The 26,830-nt window shown below is 39.1% G+C and overlaps 1 protein-coding gene across 3 annotated transcripts; it reads right to left on the minus strand.

Annotated features, from left to right (window-relative positions):
* Positions 1–517: 517 nt before the first annotated feature.
* On the minus strand, positions 518–26,830 carry LOC102199060 (poly(rC)-binding protein 3-like). 3 transcript variants are annotated; one of them, XM_013915861.1, is made up of 13 exons: positions 26,619–26,828; positions 18,173–18,341; positions 18,013–18,036; positions 17,880–17,912; positions 17,673–17,789; positions 13,826–13,957; positions 13,425–13,553; positions 10,272–10,415; positions 7,964–8,005; positions 5,954–6,029; positions 5,402–5,460; positions 4,561–4,730; positions 518–3,813 (listed from the first exon to the last, which is right to left on the minus strand). In XM_013915861.1, the coding sequence occupies exons 2-13, from the start codon at positions 18,245–18,247 to the stop codon at positions 3,759–3,761; spliced, it is 1,056 nt and encodes a 351-aa protein (XP_013771315.1). In that variant the 5' UTR covers positions 18,248–18,341; positions 26,619–26,828; the 3' UTR covers positions 518–3,758. The 3 variants fall into 3 exon arrangements, with proteins under 3 accessions (XP_013771315.1, XP_005752865.2, XP_013771316.1); XM_005752808.2 differs by having other exon boundaries at positions 5,954–6,032; XM_013915862.1 differs by lacking the exon at positions 10,272–10,415 and having other exon boundaries at positions 26,619–26,830.

A 26,830-nucleotide genomic window follows, 5' to 3' on the forward strand; every position in this document is an offset into this window, starting at 1 on the left:
TTAGCCAGATCCATCACTTTTTAGTGCACTGGGTACCCCTTTAGCAGTGAAGCTGCAGATGAGAGAAGATTTCCATCTAACATGTAATTGTTGGTGTTAAAGAGTATTTCAGGAGTGTTCTGGACATTACTCTGTGTGTCTGCTGATTAAATTTAAAGGCGTACACAGCAAAGATTCCTGACAAAGGAGTGGTATCGGACCCGTTTTCTTACTGAGGGTGGAGGGAAACACTTTGCAGAGGAAAACAAAGGCTTCATAGGAGATGCATGAGCCTCATTTCAACATTTCAGAAAGAGATATGTCTGGTGCAGCATGAAATGTGAAATTACAGAAAGCACTGATGTAGAAATCCTCCAGTTCCCAGGGAAAAGCTTCCCATTAAGCTCTCATCATCTAATTATCGTAATTTCATTGTGACACAATAATTAGCTTCATTCAAGAACTTTCAAAATGTCTCTATGGGATTTTTATCAGCTGTTGTAGAAAAATATAATTGAGAAAGACGTCAAAAGGCAAGTCACAGAAAGAAAAAAATGAAACTTTATTTGTTTGTATACTTACCAACACTGTAAAATTAAAACCTATGTAATTACTCACAACTAATATAGATCTGCACATAGCAAATAAATCAATTGAAAATAGTTACAAAGTTCTATCATTTTGTTCCCCCCCAAACTGCAATACACACAAAGAAAAGCTGAAAAACGAACAAACCCCCCCAAAAACATGTCTAGCCATTCTTTTTTCCCCGCTGTTGCCACCAAACGAAAAGTGGATAAAACTCAAAAAAACATTTTTTTAAACAAGCTACACCGCTCTTCTGTATCTATACTAATAATAAACTGAATAAATAATTGCACATTGCACCCTATTATTGCATTAGTTGCAGTTTGTTTCAAAGTCGCCGTATACTCAGGCATATACACAAATGTAAATACAGTTTTCAAACACTGAGTAACACATGAAAATTGATGTTATTGAAGTCACACTGCCATCACTTACAAGTCAATATTCCTGCTTATTAATCAAATTCATAAAACACAACAAGATTAAATTTGTAAAATGCACACTCCGGCTGTCTAGTCATTGATTATTCACGTTTTAAGCAAACATTTCAGCATGCACTGATAACTGTTTTATAAGAGCCACAATACCCTTGAGGATATTTTTTCACCATTACAGTGTTGTGGGCAATTTTAGAAAGAATATCCTCTTAACAGGTATTAGCTAACAGTTCTAAAAAAAAAACCCAAAAAAACCAAGTTTGCCAAAAAACAAAATTTCTTGTAATTTGACAAACATTCCCATTAGAATACAAGCTATGACAAGTGAAAACAAAAAGAAACACGAATCCCAAATGTCATTTCTATCACTACTACTTGAGTTCACATCAAAATGTAAGAATTATTGCAGAATTATCACTGACTATGCCTCCTTCAGTATATTGATACAGCATTTGGTCCATTTATGTCATCAACACACCTAAAAGTCTTAGGAATAGACACTTCTGGTAAATATGCTTATTTGTGTACTTATAGCTAGGCTAAGTTAGCAGTAAGCTTACTTAACCTAGCATGAAAAACAGAGACAACTAGATTGTCTATGGTTTCTTGTGGGATGAACTACAGGAACCACTGGTACATAAAAAAAAGAAAAGGGGATCTGAAACTTTAGCTTGGAGCCAGTTAGCTTAGCTTAGCAAAAAGATTTGACCATTTCTAATAGTATAAATAAGGTGCTGCATACAATTTAAAAGTCTTTATGTGCTTATAAGCTTCATAGACTTGTGCTAGTCAGTGTTTAGCATGCAAACATCAATTGTTCAATGTAAAAAGGCAGAAATAAGCATATTTCCCTAAAAGCTTTCCCCCAAACTGTTAAACTTCTCCTTTAAGCTCAGTGTAGGCTACTGGCAATAAAACAAACGTTCTGTAAATGCAGAAAGTTTCTGTGTTGGATGGCAGATAATGTGAGTCGACAATAACATTCAACAGCTGTTTGTTAGCGTCAACGCTGAAAAGAGCTTAGCTGAAACTCAGAAGTAAAGATGACCCAAAGCTGTCTATTATCTTTAGCGCATCTTCAGCAGAAGATGGTGGGAGAAGTTGAATTACTGAATCATACCAAATATCACCCACACCTCCCTCTCAAATTAAGTACAATACAACAAAACTAACTTAGCTTAATGTTCATGATCAATGAATGAAAATTCATAAGTGCATCAACACACCATAAATAAATACATGCTGGCTTTACTAGAAAACAGCAAAGCAGGAATTGTCATCCAACCTGTCCTCTTTTTACTTTTAAAATAAAAACAATTATGTTGCTGACACAGTCGCGACAATAAAATGACATTCAAACCTAAAGCGTTAAAATCAACCGCATGACAATGAAAAGAACATGACGAGATGAACAATCGTGAAAAAGAGACTGAGTGGTCACGTCCGCCCAGGCCCCACGGGTTCCCCCCAATGAACCCCTGAACATTCCTTGGCCCAAAAAATACCATCTGGCTTCGTCCAAACGTCTAGGCCTCTGTGCCATTAAAATTCGGCTTCTTTCCCTCCAATTTCTTAGTTTTAATTTTTTAGAAACCTCTCTCAGCCTAGCAAGTTTTTTCCAAAACAAGGGAAAGAAGCCGAAAGGTTTGGACGCAACGCTTGGCTTTTAAGTCCAACTAATCCTCCCTACATCAGAGGCAGTCCAGAGTAAAGTGTTGAGTAGTCTATTGCATGAGCGCCGCGTAGTCGACTAATGTGCTAAGTCACAAGAGTCCTCATACAAAAACAAATACAGTAGAATAATAAGTTAGTAAACAATCATTTTAAATTTCAGTCAGTGTTTTAGCCACTGGTTATTCACTAATTCCCATTCATGCATCTATATACTAATATTCGGTGTTGATAGAAGGAGGCTGTGTCGGAAGGTTTTTTGTCTGGACAGGGAGTAGAACTAGACGTGAGTGGCCAAAAATGCTGAAAACAGTTTGCGGAAAAGAACAGGAAAACAAAGATATAATAATAACATCTGAAGTACACGGAACAGGCTTACTGAAATACGCGACAATACAACACTGAAAACATGCAATATAATGCAAACCTAGGAAATTAACATGAGAAGGGAGGCTCTAGGAGTGATACCATTGGCTTGAAAGGGTCATGTGATGCAGCAAAGAGTCATGGGTAGAGATTCGACAGAGATGCAAATTAGGACGAAAGCAGAACAGTCCAATTTTTTTGTCTTTTCAGAAATACATTATCAAAATTTGATAATTTGGCTACATCCCACCACGCACTCTACCGATAGCATCACTGAGCAGCTGTTATATGCAAATAACTACGTCCTACAAAAAACGTTCAGTCTTTTACTAGTACTTTTTTTTACTTTTAAATGATGTTCTATGACGCAGCACTGACAGAGAGAAAGCAAAAGCAAGAGATAGAGAGAAAAAGAAGAAAGAGTAACACAAGTTGTTCCTAATAAACATTCAACATGCTTCAACAGTTCTCTAAAAAATCTAAGCAACAGAGAATTTCTTTTTTGTTATTCATTTTCTTTTTTTCTTTTTTTGTTAATTTAATGTGGCTCTCTGAAACAAAAGTGAGCACCCAATCCTCCCTGAGGTGCTTTGAACCAGGGTGGGGAGGTGGTCAGGGTTTTCGGAGAGCCAGAGCCAGAGTCCGAAGGGCTTCATCAGGGTTGTCTGCAGTAGTCAGTCATTGGAAAGGGCCAAACGGAGGAGCCAGTCAGGGATCTCAGGATGTGGTCATGGAAGTTGGGTCAGTCCACATAGCCGCCACGTCTCTGAACCTAAAGGAGAATGATTGGAAATGATTTTCAGTCCAGTTCTTGTGTAATTCAGCATACCTCACCCCATTTCCCCGTTTCCTTTCCTTAAAAATGGCTTATTGACTGCCACCCTTCAACTGAGACCATTTCTAAAGGTCCAAATGTATTGCTCAGGTCCTGTATCAGGTGTTTACTGGATTTTTTACAGTTTCTTAAGGACATGATTTTCAGATATTGTTCATCTGCTGTAGATAGTTTTTAAAATTTTTACAGATGTATTTGAAGTTCGGTAACTCAAAAGTACTATTTTATGCATTTTTATGTTTTAAAATACCATTTTATATTTATCTTTGGTATTTTCCATAGATTGAGTTATAGAAATATTTGCCTTTGTGATAGGCTGCTAGAAACAAAGAGCCTAAATATACAATTTAAAATATAAAGAAATGGGGGATGGCTCAAAACTCTTGCACATTACTATTTATTTATGATGTAATTTTAAACAGTTATGGTAGTAAAACATGTGATGTTACAAAGCAAAACATTGATGGAAAGGCAATTAAAAACAAAGAATAAAATAAACAAACAACACTCACTGAGAGCTCATTAAGAGAAGAAAAAAGTGCTTTTGCAAAATCTTGACAAAGTGAGAGCAGCTAATTAGGCACTAATTCAAAAGATATCATCCATGTTCACAAGGAGGAAGTTTTTCACATTTTTCTCTTTGTTTGGACTATTTTTGCAGTCAAACAATCACTGATCTCTGACCTTGCATTGATGAGATACTGGGCCAGGCTGATGTTGGCGGGAGTCCCTGTGATGGTAATCTGGCGTTCCGATGACCCTTCCATGGCGTTAGCTATTTTGATCTGCGCCCCAGACATCTGACGGATCTCGTTGATTTTGGTTCCCTGGCGTCCGATTATGCAGCCTATTAGCTGGGAAGAAAAGAGGATGGGACATAAAAGAGAAATTTGATTGATTCTCAGTGGAGCGTGTGAGTACTGGCCAGTCTTTGACAGCTTTTCAACTATAACTTAGATGCTCCTTATTTAGGTCCAACTAGTCTTTTCCATTAAGGACATTCACTTTGCAAAGCTAACTGCCTTTGGCTGCACTTTGTCTATAATTGTTGCAGTTGAATTGCTGTCACATTGCATAGCTGGAAACTTCAGCAGGAAGCCATGTGAAAAGATGATAAAACAGAGCATGTCTGGGAGTTTGTGCTTTGATAACCAGTTTTACCAGTTTAATGCAGACTTTCTGTTGTTTTATTTATTCCTTTGTAGCAGTTTTGAGCATTCACCCCGATTATAGCTTTAGGGAGTGACAAAACAGCAGAAAGTGGGCCCAAATTACCCAAACTGCTGAATAAGTGTGACTGAAGAAGACAACAGTATTTCTGCAACAGCATTCACAATATTGACTTGCCTGAAGCCTGATAATGGATAACCTGATTCTCTGTCAGATTTCATGAAAAATGTCTCATTTTAAACCACTGCTGTTTGCAGGTTTCGTTAAACCTTTTCGTCAGGAAAAAAATGAAAGTGACGAATGGTGAGTGAAAGCGCATTGTTGGGTGTCTGCATATCATGACAAATGTACTCACATCATTGGGAATGGTGAGTTCATGAGTACTGGCCTGGTTACTGGCATCCAGACCTGCTGCTGAACACAGGAAGCAGACAGAAAGAGTGGAGGAAAGGGAAAGGACATAAAGTACAGTTTGGCACGTTAAGGAGGCAAACTGCGATTATCTACTATAAAATACTATGTTATCTATAAACCAGCAGCAAACGCATGTCACTAGAAATGTGGCTCAGCCCTATGCAGAGCCTATGCAATACACAAATTTGAGTTCTAACTTTTGAAGAAGAAAAATCCAAGACAACTGCAATTCTATACAATAAGGAAACTAAGGGAAAAACAAAAAACAAAAGAAGCCTCAACATCAACAAGAGCAGACCACCAGCAGGCCATGTCAATGGCAGTGAACCACAGAGACCATTAGGAGGAGAACAACGAGAAGAAGAAAGAAAGGACAGAGACAGGAAAAGAAGAGAAAGAGAAAAAAAGGAGGAAGAGAATGTGTTTGTCTCTACAGGTAAAAACGAGAGAAGGATCTTTGGTGAAGAGGGTCATTGTGTAGGTGGGTACGTACCGGGGAAGGCAGGGGTGGTCTGTCCGAGGGGGGTAAAGGGGGTTTGCTGCATAGCCAACTGGTGGAGCTTGCTCAACTGCTGAGGGGGGGAGGAGGAGGACAGCAGAGCTATGAGGTCATCGTTAAAAACGCACTCTGACACGCACACGCTCACCAGACACATACACGCACGCACAAAGGTCAGTCCGAAATGCTACAAGAGTAAAGTAAGGATCTGAGGAGAAGTAACAACACTGACAGGTGAAGGACAAAGACAGAAAGAAAAGAGAGAGACCATGAAAGAAAGACAGAAGAAGAAGAGGAGAACCTCATGAAGGACTTGGCCTGAGATTGGAGCATTTGGGAGGATTTCATAAGCCCCGCCCCTCATTGTTACTGTTGCTACACATGGAACAGTCTATGTTGAAACTGCAGTTTAGGGAATAAAATGTCACTGTGCTGTTCTGGCCTGGAATCCTGCACTTGCTAAAATAATTGCTGCAGTTCTGAAATAGACCTTTGCAGTTGTTAAACTAAACTCTTGAAACTCTGCATTTCTAGAATAGAACTCTGCAATCAATCAATCACTCTGCACAGGTTCACATTCAGAATCTGGTGACCACAGATGAGAGTTTTAGTAGCAGAAGCATTCTGGTTGCCATATGTAATGTGCTTCTTGTCTGATTTTTATTTGCCTTTTTTTTTAAGCAGGTGTTGTTTGAATGCAGATAAACAGTCTGTGTGGAGAGCAAAAGAAGGTATGAAATTATGAAACTAGTGACTATCACTTAAAGCCATACAAAGTGAAAGTGATTTGCAGCAACTTGCTGAGCAGAAACTGCAGAATTTGAATGACATTCCACGACTTCAAGCACCTGCCAACGACACTACTGGTGACGCGAAGTGGACAGGACCTGGGATAAGCTTTTCTCAACTTCCAAGTGAGTGATTAAAGCTACAAGCAATGAGAGAGAAAAATACCTTTGAGATATGACCTGGTGGTAACAACATTAGAGGATTATCTAGGCAACTGAAGCCTTGAATGTCCACAAGCGAAACAACCAACCAGCTGAGTTGGGGATCTTGTTAGGATGACTCCTGGATACCTCCTGTAATGCGTTGCCAGTAAATGGATATCTGGAATAGGCTGCATAGGTAACTGTGATCCAACTTTATATAGTCGAGGATAGTGGATGGATGGGTGGATGTTTGCCAATGTAATCCCCTGATGTCACCTTCCCCTAATGCCTAATATCACCTTTTCATATGTCAGTCAATGATATTGTTCACGCTCACTGACTGTCAGTAAATCAATCATGCTCATGAGTTTACATTTTCTAACAGCTGTAACTTTACATTTTGAATGTTTACCACCAACTGGTCATGACAGATGGCTGCTGCTCCTTGAACCTGAATCTGCTGGAGGTTTCTTCCTTTTAAAAGGGAGCTTTTTCCTCCCACTCTCACCAAGTGCTTGCCCACAGGGGATTATCTTTAAGATAAATAACTCAAATTGGAGGTGAGTTGAACACTGAGAGTTTCAAAACCTTCTTGTATTCAAAGTCATCTTTACCATCAAAGCAGCCGTTTTAATCAATGAAAATTCCTCATTTTGGGATTCCATACAGTTTCCTTTCTACTTGCAAAAACAGCATTTTTCCTCTTCTTCGTCTTGAGCTTGTTTGAAGATGCCAACAAATGGAAAGTTTAATTAAAGTTAGTTAGTTTAATTAAAATTAAATTGTAAAAAGAAATGGAGTGGAGGTCAGGAGCCGATCTGAAGTCCATCAAGAACTTCAAGACTAATCTGATAACTTCTTCAGGCCAAGCCCCATGAGGTTTAATGCCAATCAGAGGGCACAGAGGCAAGAATAAGAAAAGTTAGAAACATAGGAAATAACATATCAGAATAAAAGCTGTATTAATATTAACAATTAATATTAATAAGGGTGGAAAGAAAGTAAGAAAATCTGGATGCAGCGAGACAGAGTTATAGAGGGTGCAAGGTTGACTGCCTCGTGGGGCACTCACATCTGGATGTGGGATGGCATACTGTCCTTGAATGGTATACGCCTGCAAACATGAGGAGAAGAGCTCACTGTTATGATCCCACAAGACACATTATTCAATAAGTTCTGAAAAGCTAAATAAACAAAAGTGGACTGAAACAAAATATAAATCAAGAAAAAAATGAACTGTCGACATTTCTACAGCTCAAGGACAACATAGACTTAAATGTTTTTTTATATCTTATGAGTCATATTACATGTAAGACATGCATTACAGATTTCCTGTCAAGTTCTCCTACAATTCATCAATCAAATCCAGTTGAACTAAATAAAAAAGGGACAAATCAGACAGCAGGAAGGTGATTGGGAGGGTGTGGAGTAAACCAGAGGAGCGACCCTGAGGGGAGTAAGGTGTCGTGTCCTATTGGACATGTGGTTTATAAGAGCCACAGAGGTCAGAACTGAGCAAAATTGAATTTTATCCCACAAGATACAAACCTGATTTTTTATATAAGAATAAAAACACACCAAGTCTGTGGCTTCTGCTTTAGATATTTTACTGCCTTTCTCAATAGTCTGACATCAACCACTAAAATCTAAAAACAAACAAACAAATTATAGATGCTATACAGGAATGTAGTTAAAGTGATTAATCAGTTAGTCAATCCACAAGAACTTTGCCTGCAACTATTTGAATAACTGAATATTTTAATTAAAAATCTGCCTCCGGACTCCTGTTATGGGTTCCTGTATTAAGTTTTTCCACTCTTAAAGGTAATTAAAGGGAAGTATTGAATCTTTTGAGTCAAACCTGACCTGAATAACATAGAGCTGAAGCAGTTTTTTATTCATAGACTTGTCAACCAGCAGTAATTTGCACAGCTGAATATAAATATAGCCAAGTTTCCACAAATTCAAGCTTTTTGGATGTGAATATTTATTAATTTAGATGACTCTGAAGATTTTTCCTTCACAATTTTGCCCTGTTTTATAATTGAAGCAGGGGTGCCAGTTTAACTCACAGTGTTTCTCAAGTGATTCATATACCTAAGGCTGTTGCTGAGGCACAGGTGTGAATCTGCCCCAGGCCATTTGCTGGGTGTTTTCACCATTGTCCTGTTATAGCAGAGGATAGAAAGCCTCCAACCTACTGATCAGCAAAGCTGAGGGGAACATAGCCTATAGTAAAAAATAAGCTCTAGTTAATTGGAGCTAAAGTAAAGAAAAGCAAGACCTGTGTTTGTGCGCGTGTGTCTTAATAATAATAATACTATTAACAAATATCAATATAATTTTTTTTTGCTTTAAACAGACAGATTTCTAAATTATTGGTGTTTTCTTCCTTTTGTTATAGATGATCTAAAAATGTGTTTAGCACTCTACAAGTGAGCCAGACACACCTCACTTGTAGCCAAAACCTACAGCTCAAAAGCAGTTTTTGGATTACTCTAAAAACAAACTTTCCATTAGCCGCCTCTGAGCAGAGAAGCCCCCACCCTACTGTTTTTTAATGAGGAGTGGCCAATCACAAGATAGCTTGCTTGACCAATGGATTTCCATAAAAGGAAAGGAGCTGCACGTGTCTCAGTATAAGATAAACTGGGATTATTTTTAACTGTGAATCATACAAAGCTGCTCTATTAGAGTCCAAAAATAAAAATTTGTACTTTGAAATGAATAAAATATAATTAATATAAGCTGCTGCTTCATTTGTTGTCCTGCCATACTACTCCTATCCACTAGCTGCTGCCACTGAGTTTCCCTTCCCCTGCAGACCACCTTATATAGCAACACACCTTGCTCCTGTGAGCCTCCCCATTGTGGCTGGCTCTGTTGCTATGAGCTCCTTTACTCCCTATGTCTGTTTATGGCTGAAGTAGAATTACAGTAGTATATTTGTGTATTTTTACTGCTGTTGGTTCCAAACTAAGAAAAAGCTGTGTTTCCAAGAGTATCTACTCTAGAGGATTTTTCCTGTCTTGGTCACTTGGTTACTGTTTTAGGCTTTAGAGTAAAGTTTAATTTCCCCAAGCTTCATCGAGCTTAACATTTGTTTTTCCTGATTTTATTTTAGACTTTTAAGCAGAGTATTTTCATCTAGAAGCACCAGCATCCATTTTCACTAAATAAAAGGTAAGTCACCTGATGGATCCTCTGACTCAGATGAGCTGAACGCAATTGATCTCAGTTCTGGTTCGAGTGGCTGGGGGTGATGGATGACAGTTTTAAAACAAATAAAAGCAGTGAGGGTTTCATGCTAGTTGGGATTTGGGTGGGTGAGGGGAGTGAGGAAGGGAGGAAAAGTGAGTAAAACCTGGTGCGACACTAACAGGCAGTGGCTGGTGCTGCAGTAAGAGGCTGAGGTTGGCTGTGGACGCCCCCAGTGGGTCTGCTCTTACCTGGCCACCTGAAAAAATGACAGGGGTGGAGGCAGGCTTGGGGCGGTAGGGGATGGTGGCACCTTTCGGTGGGGACTGAGGAGAGCAAAGGAGGAGAGAGTGGGGGGAAGAAGAAGAAGGGGCGGGATGTGGAGAGAGTGTTAGAACGGGAAGACAGAAAATAATAGAGAGAGAGAAAGAAAGAAGTTGCATAAAGTGAGACCAGAAGGGAGAGTGCCTTAGGGAAGACAACCTGTGGACACCCACACAAAAAGTGCTCTTCACTGTGCGTTCATGCTGACATTACATGTCCAAATCGTGGTTCAGTGCACAACTAAACTTGGATTTACCTGGAACACCACTTTCAACTGGATAATGATGACTCAACATATTGTTATTTAACTTTTGTTTTTCTTAAGTCTAGAGACTTACAGTCATGTCACAAATGTCCTAGTATCCATGGCTGGTGCCATCATGAAGGCCCAATGGAGAACTGGCTGTGCAGATAGTTCAAATTAATGGTGCAAGAAAAAGAGAGACACCTAAATACTGTGTAGCCCTTTGATCCAAAGCATTTTTTTTTCCATTTTCGACACAGAATTACAAGAAGGTAACAATACTTTTGTCAAAAACATCAAATATATGCCTCCTGCTTTGATCTTTTGGGTGAATTTTTCTTACTGATACATCAGGCTTTAACCCTGTCATGCATGAATTATGACAACCTCAATCAGGATGACACATCAGTGTCCAGTGTAGTGGTTAATGTGTAAGTACACACTGACACAAATACAAGAAAACAGTCTTTGAATAGCTGTCCACTGTAGTGACCACTGTGCGTGAAAGGGTTAATGCTATTTATGCTGTTCACAGGTAAGTCCAACACTTAATTATCTCAGCAACTATGAGACAGATTGCTGTGAAAGTTTGCACCAACATCCACCTTCATTAGAAGATGATATAAATATCATAAGTTAAAGCTTTCAGTGATCCAAACTAGCTTAAACACAATCCTGAGTTTAATCTTGGATTTAATAAACTACACTTCATGGCTATAAAAATTAAATCTGTAATTGTAATATCTTTAGGCTGACTCTAAAACTGAGGTTGGGTGGGATTTTAACACTTGACTTGTAATAAGGGGTAAATGTGAGATAGTGATAGATTGAGCTCAGCAGTGACTGCCCACTTTTTTAAGAAGTCCGGTTCCAAGAGTGAACTTTCTCTGTTAATGTTTCATAAGATCCTTACATAAAGAGTTTTAAGCCTTGATCTAAGCCATGACCACTGTAAAGCCATGCTGACCATTAGAAAATTAGATTTGGATAATAGGAGGAAAATAATAATAATAAAAATAGACAGAGGTACAAGACTATGTACATAATTACTTTTTAGGGTTAGGAAACAACTTATCCCATAATGCACTAGAAATGGGATTGGCTTCCAGCCTGTTTAAATCTCCTCCTTTTCATTGTCACAGCTTTCAGAGTTTGTAAGGTTGTAGTATTGTTTTTGATGGTACTTAGTTCTTGGCTGCAGTCACCGCAAGTTTTACACTCACTAACCGACCTGATGTTCGTAGGTTTAAACAGTGACTTTCACAAAACAGAGAAATTGCTGTTTCAGTTCAGGAAAGTGGAAGAGTATTCTTTCCCCCCAAAGTTACGACTAAACTGTGTTTTTGCTAAAACAAAGTTGATCTCATATGTCAGTACTGGCATTTCTAAAGGCCTATACAGAACAGATGGGAGAAACACCCTTCAGCTCTGTTATGAGTGTTGCTGTTGCATAGTTTGTCCACCAGAGGGCACTCCACAACTTCCCTCTTGGCAACACATGTTTGGAACGCCACAAAGAGATCAACCAGCTGACGAGCAGAATCAGACCAAGCATAATAATTCATGACTTGTTGTGACAATGACGCATGGTAACTTTTGAACTATACTGTCATATTATCTCAGTAAGGATTCATAAATAACGACACATAACAACTACTTCGTAACTCTGTTTGAGTTTCATATCTGTGAAAGAAAATTTATTGTCCAATATACTGGGTTTCTACCAAATACAGTATCGGCATTGGTACTGGTATCAATATCACTACGGGTATTGGCCTTAAAAATCCTGTATTTATGGACTATAGGTGTAATGCAGAGTTATGGTTTCTAAAGGAGAGATTATCATCGTTTCACAGTGTCGCAGGTTGTAGTAAGTTGACTCACAGCATTATGGTAATAATCGAAATCCCTATGAACAATATGAATGGGAATGGGATTTTTGGAAGCTCACTGTTGAGCTCTATAAGGTTTCTTCACTGTCGGCTTTACCATACAATTCAAGTGAAGTAAACCTTTCCATTGTGACTGTGGTATTACTAGATTGCTGTGTGGTTTATTTTCTGGTTTGGAGGAAGTCTGTACTTCAGTTTTTCCTGAGTGAAATTTTAGTGTTTTATCCTCTAGTTTATTTAAAGCTATCCATATTTAAGTCCCCGGTCTTTGTATGAACTGTAATAACTTAGCTAATTAGCATTAGTTCACAAATTGGCACTACACCCCAAATTTGAGGCTTCAGAATAGGAGTTCACAAAAACAAAGAGTTTCTTTATGATGACTGTGTACATCTTTTATGTACAGCTTATGGCCTGAACCTATTTACAGATGTGTCAGTTTGTTATCTGTAAACAAAAATCACCCAAAAGTCCACACACGAGGTCTTAATCTGCTGTTTTCGACCTATGGAAACCTGCTTTTCTCCCGACTGTGCAAACATTAAGTCAGTGCAGGACATTTGCACGTCTCTGGCGTCATGTACTGAGTACTTGGTGTCACATTTGCCATCTAAAAGGCAAAGAAATGTGTCTGCAGCAGTGCAGTAATGTTAATAATCCAGACTTGCAAACATAAACAATATCAAAACATGCGGATACATTAAATGTGAAAAATTACATTTAGAAACAAATCTTTGGATACAGCAGAAACTCTAGGAGTAAATTACTTTAAAAAGTGTAGTCAAGCCTCTGAATTCTCCGTATCAAACTAATTTTCAGCTACATAACATTTCTCTCATGTCCCCTGTGTGGCCACCCCACCCCCCTCACCGTACCTCGAGCAACACCACACATATCTGTTTGACACACTGGATGATGGCCTCGGGGGCCCCTGAGATTGTCACCGCTCTCTCAGTGGAGTTGGGGAGCATGTCTCCTGCCACCTGGACCTGAGCTCCTGTGGACTGGAGGCAAGAAAGAAACATTTTTTAAAAAATTAATATCATCTCATTACATGACCCTGCATCCCTTCAAACTGAGCAGAAACCGATATGGGAGAGCAAGACTGAACACTTAAATGGAAACTACATGAACCAGAAATGTGGGATTTGGGAAGCTTACATGGGAGCTATATGAGGGATAAATATAAGCATATCCTCTGGCAGTGTCATTATTTTAAAAAACATGATTGATTTTATGTTTATGGACATCGTTAGGATGAAAAATGTGCCGCCACCTCTCTCATTTCTTTGATTTTGGAGCCTCCTTTGCCGATGAGGGATCCACACTGGCTGGCTGGGACGACGAGCCTCAGGGTTACGGGGGGTTTGCTGGTGGCTGGGCTGTTGCTCATGGAGTTGATAATATCCTGCGGGCGAGGAAAGGCCACATTTTGTCAGATGCGATGACTTTCATAGTGTTTTTCTGTCTGTGAAGTGGAGGCTTTGTAATAAATCTACCTTCATGGTTCTTAACTCACCAACAGCGCTTTGAGAAAACTCTTTGCTTCGGCACAAAATGACCTTTAAAAAGCTAGAATGATGTTTACTTTTTGGCAATAACATCTCTTCATACTTTTAAGTTGCTGCTTTTATTAATATTGTTCTAATAAACAGGGTTAAAGCCTCTGTATTTCAGTATGATGCTACTTTAAAATTGACCATTTTATCTGTTGGCTATAATTATAATATTTTCCACCTAATCCTATTTTATAAGGTACTGTACAGCCAGTGTACAGCAGTAGAAACTGACCAAAGCAGTATTATTAATATGATCCTATTTAATAATGAAGCACTAACAGAAGGTATCCTGTTGAGATGACAGTGCAAAAAGGCAAATTTGGCTGCCAGAGCCGTAAGAGAGTTTACTTAAATAAATCAGTGCCACTGAAGCATAAAATCCTGATACACTGTCCAAAAATCCTATTTCAAGAAATATAATTAAGTCTAGTTATTGCAAGAGAAAGCTCGTCCTTTGCATTTAGCTAAAAATAACTCCAAGTTGTTTATCAAGTAAAGGAAACTGAAAAAGAGTTTATCATAGAACCATGTAAATGTATGATTGCCACACATGGAAGTCTCGATTGTTTTATTTCTGCCCTCATGATCTCGTGTATTACCCCGGTTTATTATGTAATAGCATAATTAACATGCACCATTATGCCCTTGTGGCAGAGACAGCTGTGGTTGCAGGATTTTTACAAGTTTAATGGGCAAATGCATGTCCAAATCATGTGCATATGACTTCTTTTGAGGAGAAAAAAAGGTGAAAGGGTGAAGGTAGGGGCTTTTAATGATGGTCCCTTGTTTATTGCGGGAGTTACGTTCCAAAAATAACCTGCGATAGGTATGGAAGCCCGTTTCCGCCACTAAAAAAAAAAAAAAGCTAGTATCCATAACTCGAAATTTCGAGTTATTTTCTCAAAATTTCAAGTTAGCTCTGCCAATCAAAAATATACGTGAATGAGGTCGCTTTCTTGTTACCCGGAATCATATGGCGCAGGACCGCGCACTCAAAAACGGATCCCAACAAATTAAAGTATGTTTGCTGATAGTAACACCATGTGATTCAGCTAATAACACAGGGATTTCATCATTTGTGAAGCCAGGCTGAAAACACTCAGCAATCTGTGCATTCACGACTGGATGTAATACCGGTAGCTTAGCTGTAGCATTTGTAGCTGAGGGCTTCAGCTTCCGGGTAACATGGAAATGACGTCATTCACGTAGATTACTGATTGGCAGCGCTAACTCGAAATTTCGAGATGCTTTTCTCAAAATTTTGAGTTAATATGTCGAAATTTCGAGAAAATAACTCGAAATTTCGAGAAAATAACTCGAAATTTTGAGTTATGGATCCTTTTTTTTTTTTTTAGTGGCGGAAACGGGCTTCCATAGATAGGTGAAATCCGCGAAGTCGCCAACTTTATTTCTTACAATTATTATAGACGTTTTAAGGCTGTAAAACCCCTCACTACAAGCTTTATACACTTTTCTCAGACAGGCATGAACATTTTCACACTTTTCTCTTTTGTTTACACACTCTCAAAGTTCAAACCTTCGTAGAAAAATAAGTCCAGTATTATAGAATGAAACCAAAGCACCCGTGGCATCCTTTGACGGTGCAAAACGTTTCGTCGACATTGTTGTGTTTGTTGGGGAGAAAACTTACAAACATACAGTACAGCACTTCAGAGTCACACTGCTAGCGATAGAAGATTTATGTAAATTTGACAAGCCGAACGCATTCTGTACTGTACAGGAGACACTGCACAATGGTCTACAGCCAATCAGGACGCAGAACACAATGTGCCGTAAAAAACAAAAAACAAAAACAAAAACATGGAAAATTGCACAAAAAAATCCACGAAACAGCAAAACCACGAAAAGTGAACCGGGTTATAGCGAGGGACCACTGTACCAGACTTCAAGTGTTTTGGCATTGAGAAGTCAAATTTCTGCAACTTTGAAAAGTTCTATGAAGATCTGCTGCTGGGATATGTGATTGTTGTTTTGCATATTCTTGCTGAAATAAGCAACAACGTCGGTGAAAAACACTTTGTCTGGTTGGCAGCGTTGCTCTAAAACCTGTTTAGCATTAATGGGGCCTTCACAGATGTGCTGCATGCTAATACCACGTCCGCTGGCAGCAGTTTCAAGCCTCACCTGGCTGGAGCCTTTCTGTGTGGAGTAGATGATCTTCCTGTGCCTACATGTATTTCCCACAAGCTAGCTGTGAACAAAGTTCTGCATAATAGTGCTTTGAGTAAAGCCCTGTATAAATGCATATAAATTGCATTGTTGCAGGCACAACACTCAGTTAGCATCACAGATTCTGGCTTTTAAACTTATCATTGATAACAATACAGATCTTCTTATCTAGAGAGCGTGACATCCATGATTCCTAAAAAATAAAAAATAAAAAGCTTCTCAGTTTGCCAATTTAATATGCAGTCCGTGAAATATTTTCACTTAAATAGATCATTTAAATGATTAACATTCTGTAGTCCCTGTTCACCTACAGTACACAGAGCAAACACAACATTTATTTTAATGGGGGTTGTAAAAGTACAAAGTACAGTGATTACTACCACCTGTCATTAAAGGAGGAAAAGATAAATATTTCAGAAATCTGTCAAAAACGCATTTAAAACTAAACGTATCATTATTGAGCAAAGACTGTAATATTTTTTTTAAAAATGTGCTTTGCCTTTTTTCACCTTTTTTTGTAAATGGACTCCATTCATGGATAATTGATTAAGAGTGATGAAAATTCTTATTTTTAGCATTAAAACTATAATTTAAATTAAAGAGCCTGCACATGCTGGTGAATTAACCCTTACAGGGACATAAACCTTACATGGGGTGGGGTTCTAATAATTTGGTAAGCGTTGCATGTGGGTACCTTCACACTTACTATACAGTGAATTCAGGCATAATCGATAACACCTTGACTACACTAATATGTGAGTGTAGCTGAGTTGCAGAGTTAAACAAAATCAAGTGACTTGTGTTTGCGTCGTAGTACGACAACTGACCCTGAAATCTCCACACTTACTTAAAGCTGCACTTGTGTGCAGCGCCTGAATAATAAGTGGTTGAGTCTATCTATTGTATTATGGAGACACTTGGCTCGGTCGGGCTGAAAGTATGCTGATATGGCACCCAAATCAAAACACAGCACTGGCCCATTTTCAGAGGGTGTTGCAAGGTTAGATCAGCACATTTCTGTCCTACATATCAGGGCCAAAGCTGCTTTGTATTCCACCTGGAAATGAGTCAGTGCAGGTGCTAAAGCCGGCCTGTGGTGCTGGATTCTCTCATAAGTACGGTCGCACTCAGATGCACATACAGCCTTTACGCCATTACTTTACATACAGTTGTAAGATTCTTGAATGCAACCACTAAGATGTTAAAGTAAAAATGTTGCTACATTTGCTAATTTTTCTTTTAAAATGTGCCATTTTAAAAAAATCTTATAGAGGAAAATGGTTCGAATTGGATTTGAAATCAGTGCTTAAATAATACCAAGTTTATTGTTGTTTTAAAAACAGATTCTTTGTGGTGTAAAATAATGAACGGTACCTCTTCAAACTTGTAGGCTATCATGGCAAAGGCCTTGAAAATGGCATCTGTTGGCCCGGTGATGGTGACTATCCGTTCAGGGCAGTTCCCCTCTGAGATGTTGATACGGGCGCCGCTCTTTAGAGCGAAAGAGAGAGCAAAAAAGCATTAAATACGTGATTATAGGACAAAACTAATTAACAAGAGTTTGAGAAAAATTCTTCTTACGTCTTCACGCATTTTCTTGACTGTCTCTCCTTTCTGAAAGCAAAGGGGAGAAAGAGCAGTGAGATGTTTTGTGCATTTCCCACCGGCGTTATCATGCTTTACATGCTCTGCTTGTTGTGCTTGTGATAAATACCTTTCCTATGATGCTTCCAACCTCCTGCAGAAACAACAGAAAGAAATGTTAGATGCCATGGGCTCCTTGAAATTAGTCTTTGTTTTCTTTGCTCTTTTTACAGATAATTGGAAGCAGAAGCAGAACAAGAAAAGACAAGTTTGAATTCGTGTGTTTGTACCTTGCCGTGCATCAGCAGCCTGATGGTGAGGGTCACATTCAGTCCACCTTCTGATTGGACCTTAATGGGCTCCATGTTGGGATTGGATGTGAAGGAAGGGGCGTGCTCACGTGACAGAGGAAGTCGAGGGCCAATGCGAGTGTGATGGTAGAGTCAGCCAACCGGTCACCTGCCAGGTAAAAGAAACGCAGACATGCAAAAATGCTTGATGCTTTCATTTTAATTTATTCTGCTTCAGTTAGTGTAGGGCAGCCATTCCCAAATTTAAATTTGACCTATCAGAGCACTTTCTACAACCCACACTGTAAAAGAAACAGAAAATGCCAGTAAATTCTACTTTTTTGTGTTAAAATTTGATGTGTGTTTAAAAAGTACGTAAAATCTGTAAAAATGTATTTTTTATTTGTATTTATTTATTTAAACGGGGCAATTCATGTTTAACGTGGTTTTAATACTGATGTGCTGCACGTAGAGTTCATAGCTGTAAACATGTATCCTTTGTTGGGCTCTTACATCCACAGTGAACAAACAAGATTTACAGCAGTCAGTTATTTAAAACCACAATACTCCATGAATACAAACTGTGGTTGATACACTACATTATTCTAATATTTGTAAGATGGAAATGATGCTTTTTTAGTTGTGGAGGTAACTTTTATCCAGCCTTTGACCTTTACTGTGAAAAATTTAACATCTGTAATGAATTTGATATGTGAAATTGCTTTAAATTAAACATTACATTGTACTATATTTTTGTACTTATCATCCTTTTACGATCCTCTGAGGAGTTTTAACTCTTTCTGTGCCAATAACAGGTCAGAGAAATTAAAAATAATCCTCAGAATTATATATCTCTATCTATCTATCTATCTATCTATCTATCTATCTATCTATCTATCTATCTATCTATCTATCTATCTATTTATCTATCTATCTATCTATCTATCTATCTATCTATCTATCTATATATATATATATATATATATATATATATATGATAAGAAACTAAATATGTAGTAATAATATAACGACATGGCTTAGTTTTTGTGGTTTTACACTTTCAAAAAAATATTAACTCATAATTTAAAACAAGCCTAACTGCAGTGCCTTGTTGGCCCACTGGGGGCCGCTGTCGGACAGAGATTCAGTGCAGCACTTTTTTTTTTTTTTAATGGATCCAAACCATGCAAGTCTAAAGCTGTAAACATTTACAGTCTTTGCCTTACGCTTTTATAAAAATGTAGGCCTGCATGAGAGCTTCTCTTTGGGACCCAGCTCATTATGCAGACTGTGTAAAATCACCTGGAAATGTACATTTAAAAATACTACAAACATGGTTACATTCAGTATTTTTCTTGACTGTGTGCCTAATTTGTTCTTACTAAATTTGGGAATGTCGTAAAAGAAAAAGAAAGATGTAATTTAACAAAATGGATGTGAACTGCAGTTTATAGCAACCATCACTCAAACAGCAGCAAAACAAAACTGGATTTGTTGTCGACTATTTTTAGCTGTGGATTAATCCACTCTCAGTCTCTGTGGGACTGAGTGAAAATAAACAACAGTGTATTTGCTCATAATAATGAAGAAACAGGTCAGTGCAACGGTGTGGCTCAATCCTGTGTTTTTAATAGTCTTAGAGGTGTTGTAGGAAGATTATCAGGGTTTTAATGTCGCTGCTTTGTCTTTTTTTTTTTTAAGAAAAACTGGATTTTGCAACTTTTTTGTGCAGGTTTTGTGACACATACCTCAACTGTATTTAAAAATGACCAGTAACCACTGCACACACAGAAGCAAAGATGGGAGAAGGGGTTAAATAATAGAGGAGCATCTTGTTATTCTCCCCTTAGGTATTAAATATATCGGTAATACCACAAATATTACAGAAGACATGGAAGTGGATGGATAAGTGGTCTCCTGATCCAATGCAATAAAAGCAGTTGAAATGTAGGTCAGCATATGTCTCCGCAGTCACGAGATGAGCCATCAAACGGCGAGCGCCATATTTATTTTTATCAAGCCCATTTCAGCCAGATCGCCTCTAATTCTGCCTGACAAGTGATGTAATGACTCAGGGAGGACTCGCAGTGATGAGAGCACGCACAAGATGGCGCTATGTACCTGAACGTGGCTCTGCAGGATTTCTTTCTTCTTTTTTTTTCTTCTTTTTTTAAAATCCACAACTGGAAACTGTGCCTGCTAATAAATAAATCAGGAATATCTTGACGGGGAGAATTGTCTGATATAACAAGATTTAAATGATGATAATCCAATTTTTTTTCCAGAAGGGAAAGCCATTTTTGTGAGCCTGAATTATTAGGAAATCTATTAAAATAAATCAGAGGAATAGAAGTGTTACGCACTGCAGATGGAGAGAGAAAAAAAGGGGGGGGGGAGAAGAGAGATGTCCCTTTTTTCAGATCAAATTCAGAGACAGGAAGTACAAGACGAGTTAACCTTCCCAAGTACGCTTTAGAAACCTCTGCTTTAGTCAGTATGAATATTTATTCTGGTGATTGACAATGCAGTCAAGAAAAAGACAGAAATATGGATGGGAGAGATCCTGAAGTGGCTGACCTTGAATACAGAGACAGTTAATGTCACAGTCTGCCAATCACAGTCATTATTGCTGTGTTTTATCTCTCTCTCTCTCTCTCTCTCTCTCTCTCTCTCTCTCTCTCTCTCTCTCTATATATATATATATATGTAATGTGTTCTCTGGCTCCCTTCCTGTCTGATTTCTAATCACTTGATGTCATTTGTAGCTGTGAATCATTCAAATGAGTGTTGCTTGAAACGGTGACCCGACCAGCTGTGCCTGCTGGTGAGATGTTTGTCGAGGCCTTCAGTCGACCGAGTCGCAGTTGTTACGTGGCAAAAAAATCTGCTTTTATGATGCCTCGCATTTCAGATGAGGCGGCTTTATTCGGTGCTCTGAGCTAAAGGACGGTATGTGACTCCCTTTTTAAAAATGTATGTAAGAATGTGCAAGATTTGTGTAGTTTCTTCAGGGTTTTAGCTGTTAGAGGTTGTACATTTTTCCTTTTTGGCATCACTTTATGTGGAAGATGTTATGTTGAAAAGTTTTTGTCTTTTTGTTGGCTGTGAATATGTGAAATAAAAGTCCAAGTGAGGGAGTCAGGGTGCTAGAGATTAGAGAGGTACAAAAACCAGAAGATTTTTAGGTGATTTTCATATAAAAATTGACAAAAGCAGGAAATATTCACATTAAAGAAATGAATTAACTCCAAACCCTAAACCTTAACAACATGAAGTGCAGAACATGGCTTCACGTCTCTCATTTTGTTTGACCAGCAGTCCAGAAACTGAAATATACTGAGTTTATGATAATAAAATACACCAAAGTATCATTTCATTTAGCATTTCATGCCTGTAAAAGCATTTATTTATTCCATTATTTATTTATTTTTTACTGTCTTAAACTGAAATTTCAGGCTTGGACCTAAGACTCATGGTTTGTGCTGGGGAAAAGAAACATGCCATGAACTGTGACCCCACAGGGTTTAATAATTGAATATATCAAAATTGATTAGTAGACTAAATGCCTCATCTTTCTTTTTGTAATGTACAGTTCTTATATCCTCTAACCTAGACAGACATATGTTGAAAATAATGCTTTTTTGTGAAACGGTAGCCGTAGATTCATCCTTTAATCTACGCTGGGATGCTGGTCGGAGGCCAGAGGAGGGTCGAGAGATAAGGACGGGGATTCTGCTGCCAGCTGTCTCTCCAATCTCCCAGAGGAGACCAGATTACATAAAAAGCTTTAATCCGGGTTTAAGACCCAAGCCAGCGGTGCAGGTCCTCTCCAGGGGCTTGGAGAGAGAGAAGGGAATAAAAAAAAAGCAAAAACATTTAAGATTGACAACGGGATTGAAGATGAGCGAGGGAAGATCCTCATCCCTTTCTAAACTTCACATCAGGGGCAGGAAGGTGCTTAAAGAAGGGTCTTTGCTGGGAAGATTGATCTTTCAGATTAAATATCATTTCACATCCTTTCTTCTTTTTTAAATATTTCGGACAATACAGCTCCCCTCCCAGCAACAAAAAAACCCCCTCCTCGATGGAGGAGCCTCCTTCCCTGTGATTAAGACCGTGAAACCTCTCTGTAGATTTAGGTCAACAAAAATCGAGGCTGCCTGAACCTCAGAGTCGAATGGGGTCACAGCGCTAAGAGCTGCATTTCAGTAGTGGCTTTCTCAGACTGTATTCTACTCATGTTTCCTGTATAATAATAGAATTGGGTCAAGGCCTTGTGAATCATTGGTGCCAATGGGCAAAAACCTTGCAGCTTTTTAAAAAAAAAATTCCAAGCCTGATAAAAACTCTAATTTAAAGATATCCTGATAAAAGCTAAAGAAGGATTGGTCTCTGATAGGAGTCCCTCCTCCTGTGTCCATCATTTCTGCTGTTGCACTGATTTATATACTTTTATTTTTTATATATAATTCTGCTCTCCTTGTCTCCGTTGCTCAGGCAGGAAGTTGGAGAAGAGGAATGCAGAGAGGGAATTTTTCATGACATCTGATGGGGAAAGTGGGTCATGCTCGGTGTTGCAGCACTGCTAGCCTCCTCCTCTATGGCGGCTATTGAATTAATCACGCTTTACGCTCGGCTGGACAACGCAGTGCACAAAAATGCCCCCCCACACACACACACACACACACCTCCGCAAACACACTCTTCCCAACTCCCCTCTCCTCCCATCATCTCACGCTGCGACTGCTCGGCACTCGCCGCAGAAAAGGCTCGAGAGCTGCTCTAGAAGAACTCGAACTCCTCCTCTTTTATCTCCCGCCAACAATGAGGAGACGCTGTTGTTGTGCAGAGCCGGTGTTGCGTGAATGATGGAAAAACACTCGCAGAAGTGAAGTTAAGGGGCTCTTTTTGAAAATTGTTTTAGTAAGGAGGGAAGCTAACTAACATTAACTGTATTATCTATTCTTAATTGGAAATTATTTGGCAGAGGTGGTTGCAGATCAAAGTGGACTTGGTGTGAGGGGTCAGAATATCAGATTTCTGCATAAAATGTTCAGCTTTAGGCCATTTTTTATAGATTAAAGATGCAATGTGAAACTTTATCTGGCCAGGAAACTAATGTGGTGCCTCACATACTGATTTAAAATGTAGGTTATTGAATTCAGAAGCTGTCGGTGCTTTGCATTTCAAGGGCTACATTATGGATGAAGTCACTCTCTGCGACTTTCTCTCATTCCACCCTCGGCCTCGACTGTGAGCTGTTTTTATTTTGCGGGGCTAAACTGACAGTGCAAACCGTCACCGTGACATCCGCCATAATGTGAAAGTCGAAGACAAAGAGGATAATTAATCAAACTCCTCCCTGTGGAATAGAAAAACAAGGCACTAACTGCTGCTGTTTCGTGTCACGAGAATAACAGAGGAGCAGAAAAAGAAAAATCATTAAATGGGCGGCCGGTAGTCTAATCTAGGCCAAAGCCTCTGTCATCTGTTCCATCCTAATCCACACATCTACAGATATGTCATTATGACGTTTCGACATCAAACAGAGCCTGAGCCAAAGCTGCACGGCCGAGGTTTGTGAAATTGAATCTGCAGCTTGAGACGGCAAGATTTTTACTGATTAGGTGGCAAATTTCAAGCGAGTTGTGTGCAGTCTTCTGTCATTAAAAAGTGTTCATGGGATAGTTAATTAATTACCTTTAATATAATAATGCAAATATCTGGACATCTTTGTTCTGATTACCATCCAATTTCTTGTTTTGTGTTCATTTATGAGGTCTCCCCGAACTCTTTGGACAGCTGCACTCCCAACACTCCCAGCACTCCCATCTCTGCAACAGTTCTGATAAAGGTTAATTAATAGGGCCCGTTATTTTTACTGTACTTGTTGTAAACAGTGGCATCAGCACAGACCTGTCACCAGCTGCAGCGTTATTTTCATTGTTAGGTGTTGCCACAAATTCAAATTTTTATTTTTAACCAACATATTTTTACTATTGAATTTTACCATTTACAAAAGCTGCCGTAAAAAAGATAATGCACTTTTACAGTCTGCTGTCACTCTCGCTCTTGCCAAGGGCAACAACAACATATGCAATTGGTCCTTTAGTCGCCAGTCCTAGTTTCTCAAGCACTTGGTGGGTGGAGCTTATGTGGGTCGACCACCATATTGATAATCAAGAGAATATGACTAAAGCAGATTCTCTTTCCGTTAAAATTTAGGGTTTTTTTTTTTTAGTATTTTATGTCATAAAAATTTAACTGCATTTGGCTCTAAGAAATTTTGACAAGATTTGTTTAAAATTTTCTGACTTCTGTTAGCTCCACCTCCAGCACCAACCATGCTAACGTTGAGCCTGCAGCCCCATTCGTATCGTATTTGATGCATGAGTCTTTGAGACCTCTACATCAGTGTGATCTTTTCTTCCTTCTGAAAAAACAAAATTAATTTCACAACAATGCCAAACTGAACAAATATGATGCAAATTAAAATGTACATATGCTAATTAATGTTTATTGTATTAATTCATTTATATTAAATTTTTCAGAAGGTTCAGTAAACACTTGCGTTTCAGTTATGGGGTTAATTAATGCAGTGGTGCAGTATTTAATGATGCTGCAAACACCTTGACAGATGTGTGCAGGTGCATGTCAAGCAACCAAGAGAAAACGTGTATCCATAATGTTGCCAATATGTTTGCCCAAAACCGGGTTGTTGGGCAGAGGGTGACCTCATTGATCCATATGTTTCCTGTGGATCCGCTCAAATCACTGTTTGGCAATTCTCTTCTACATTTACACCCACAAATCTCTTCTCAGTTGCAGTTTGTGATAGTTGAAGTAACAGGAAAATGGTGGTGTATAATTGCTAGCTGCTGTCAGAAATAGTAACTGTAGCAAGATCAAGTAGAAGAAATGGAGAAGAGTTGCTCTAAGTCCTGAGGTTTTCGCCCTGCGTTTCCTGGTATATGAGCAGCTCTCGTCTCGTCTGGCACAGGCTTTTGTTGTACGCGGCTGAGTGGGGGGGCGTCTGCCCAGTTAGCCTTCCTGTACGCCACTATGACAGTGCTCTCAAGAGCTGTCAGCCCACATCAGCAGCCCAGCATCCTGATACCTCAGCCCAAATCACAATCAAAACTCTGGCCACCACATCTTCACCGCGACCAGTCAAATCAGAGAACAAATTGAGCGAGGAAGACGTGAAGACCAAGTATCGCCAAGTGGCTTTAAAAATACCTCACCGCCTACTCTGCGTTCCCTTAAAATAGCCCAAGTGTCCTGGGGTGGATGGGGAGGGCGAGGAGTAAGCTTTACAATGCAGGCGCACCATGTTGTGATGTGAATGCGGTGCTAAGAGCCCAGCGTTAAGTCGGCCATTTTAGATTTGCCACAATTTGTAATGTGAGATCACTGCTTGTCACAAAGTCATGGCTTCCATACGTGAGGGCTTTCGCCGAGTGGTCGAGCAGAACGGCTTGAAATCGCATCCTCATCCAGGTCCTCATCCTCTTTTCTTTTTCGGCCTCTGTCACCTCCCAACAGAAAATTTCTGAGTGTATCAGACTTTATTAATCTGAGTGCCAAACAGAAGCTTTTCACCCAAACAAAGGAGTTATTCATCGCCGGTTTCCAAGTGCAACACAGAGAGCCGCTTCTGAAGTAATGGCAAATGACATTTTTGGTCTATGACTAGCTGCAAATAAGGCCATCAGCAGTGCTAATATCTATGTGACGATAATTGGAATAATGATCTTTTGTTGGGGGGTGGCACGGGGGCTGATGTATCAATTCCACTGAGCATCATTTCTACTATAAATTCGGGCAGTCCGGCTTCATCGTTAGCAGAATTTAAGCAGGTTTTCTTCCACTTACTATTGTTTTCGTGCTCACTGCTAATTCTCGAAACAATAAAATCGCTCATGCTTGAATCTAAACCAAGACAACGAACACCTAAACAATGTGAATCAAGAGACGCCTGAAAGCAAAATCGACTGACCGTAAAATTCCCCAGGGAGAACCAAAATATTTCCTCCCGCATGGGTCATCTTATTGGCACTCACTGAGGCTAACTTACAAAAAACGTAAACTTGAAAGCATCAAATTAGGTAACAATAGGTCGATAAGTTGCACCATGTCACAGCTCATTATGTGCGTAATGATTTAATCCTGGCTGTGGGTAAGTTATGAAGTTAATTAATTATTGATGGCGATACCCAACTCGGCGAGGAGCGGCATTTTTTAAAGTTTCAACTGTTTAATGTGCCTGGAAGTCAAGCAATCAACTCAAGTATGTATTTAACTAAAGTAGAGAACAAATCATTTTTATAAGATGTTATTATTACACATTATACAAATTATTCATTATTATTATTGTAAAGGAAAAGGCTCACTCTGGAGCTTTAACAAGTTTTTCCTGAATAGAAGCAACAAGAAGAGGGTTTACCTTTATGCAGTGCAGGAGACAGTCGCTGACGACCACTTTCGGCGTTGGACGATTAAAAATTGCAAAGGGAAAATTATTTTTTTTGCCTTTTGCTCTGCCCAGAACAAACTCTTACACCCTATTGGTCCTTGCCGACAGGTCACATGAGCAACCAGAGGAACACGTGACGGACCTCGAAATTATATGATGAAACAAAACCGACTCCCCCGATG

Source organism: Pundamilia nyererei, unplaced genomic scaffold (genome assembly GCF_000239375.1).
Source record: "Pundamilia nyererei isolate P.nyererei 1_Seehausen unplaced genomic scaffold, PunNye1.0 scaffold00383, whole genome shotgun sequence".
Taxonomy (NCBI): Eukaryota; Metazoa; Chordata; class Actinopteri; order Cichliformes; family Cichlidae; genus Pundamilia; species Pundamilia nyererei.

Excerpts from the sequence above, each read along its gene's own strand:
- LOC102199060 (XM_005752808.2), bottom strand. The coding sequence starts at position 18,247 with ATGGAGCCCATTAAGGTCCAATCAGAAGGTGGACTGAATGTGACCCTC. Across the intron at positions 13,554-13,825 it reads AAATCAAAGAAATGAGAGAG|TCCACAGGAGCTCAGGTCCA; the intron begins GTGGCGGCACAT and ends TCTTGCCTCCAG. Across the intron at positions 6,033-7,963 it reads ATGCCATCCCACATCCAGAT|CAGTTGAGCAAGCTCCACCA; the intron begins GTGAGTGCCCCA and ends TCCCCCCCTCAG.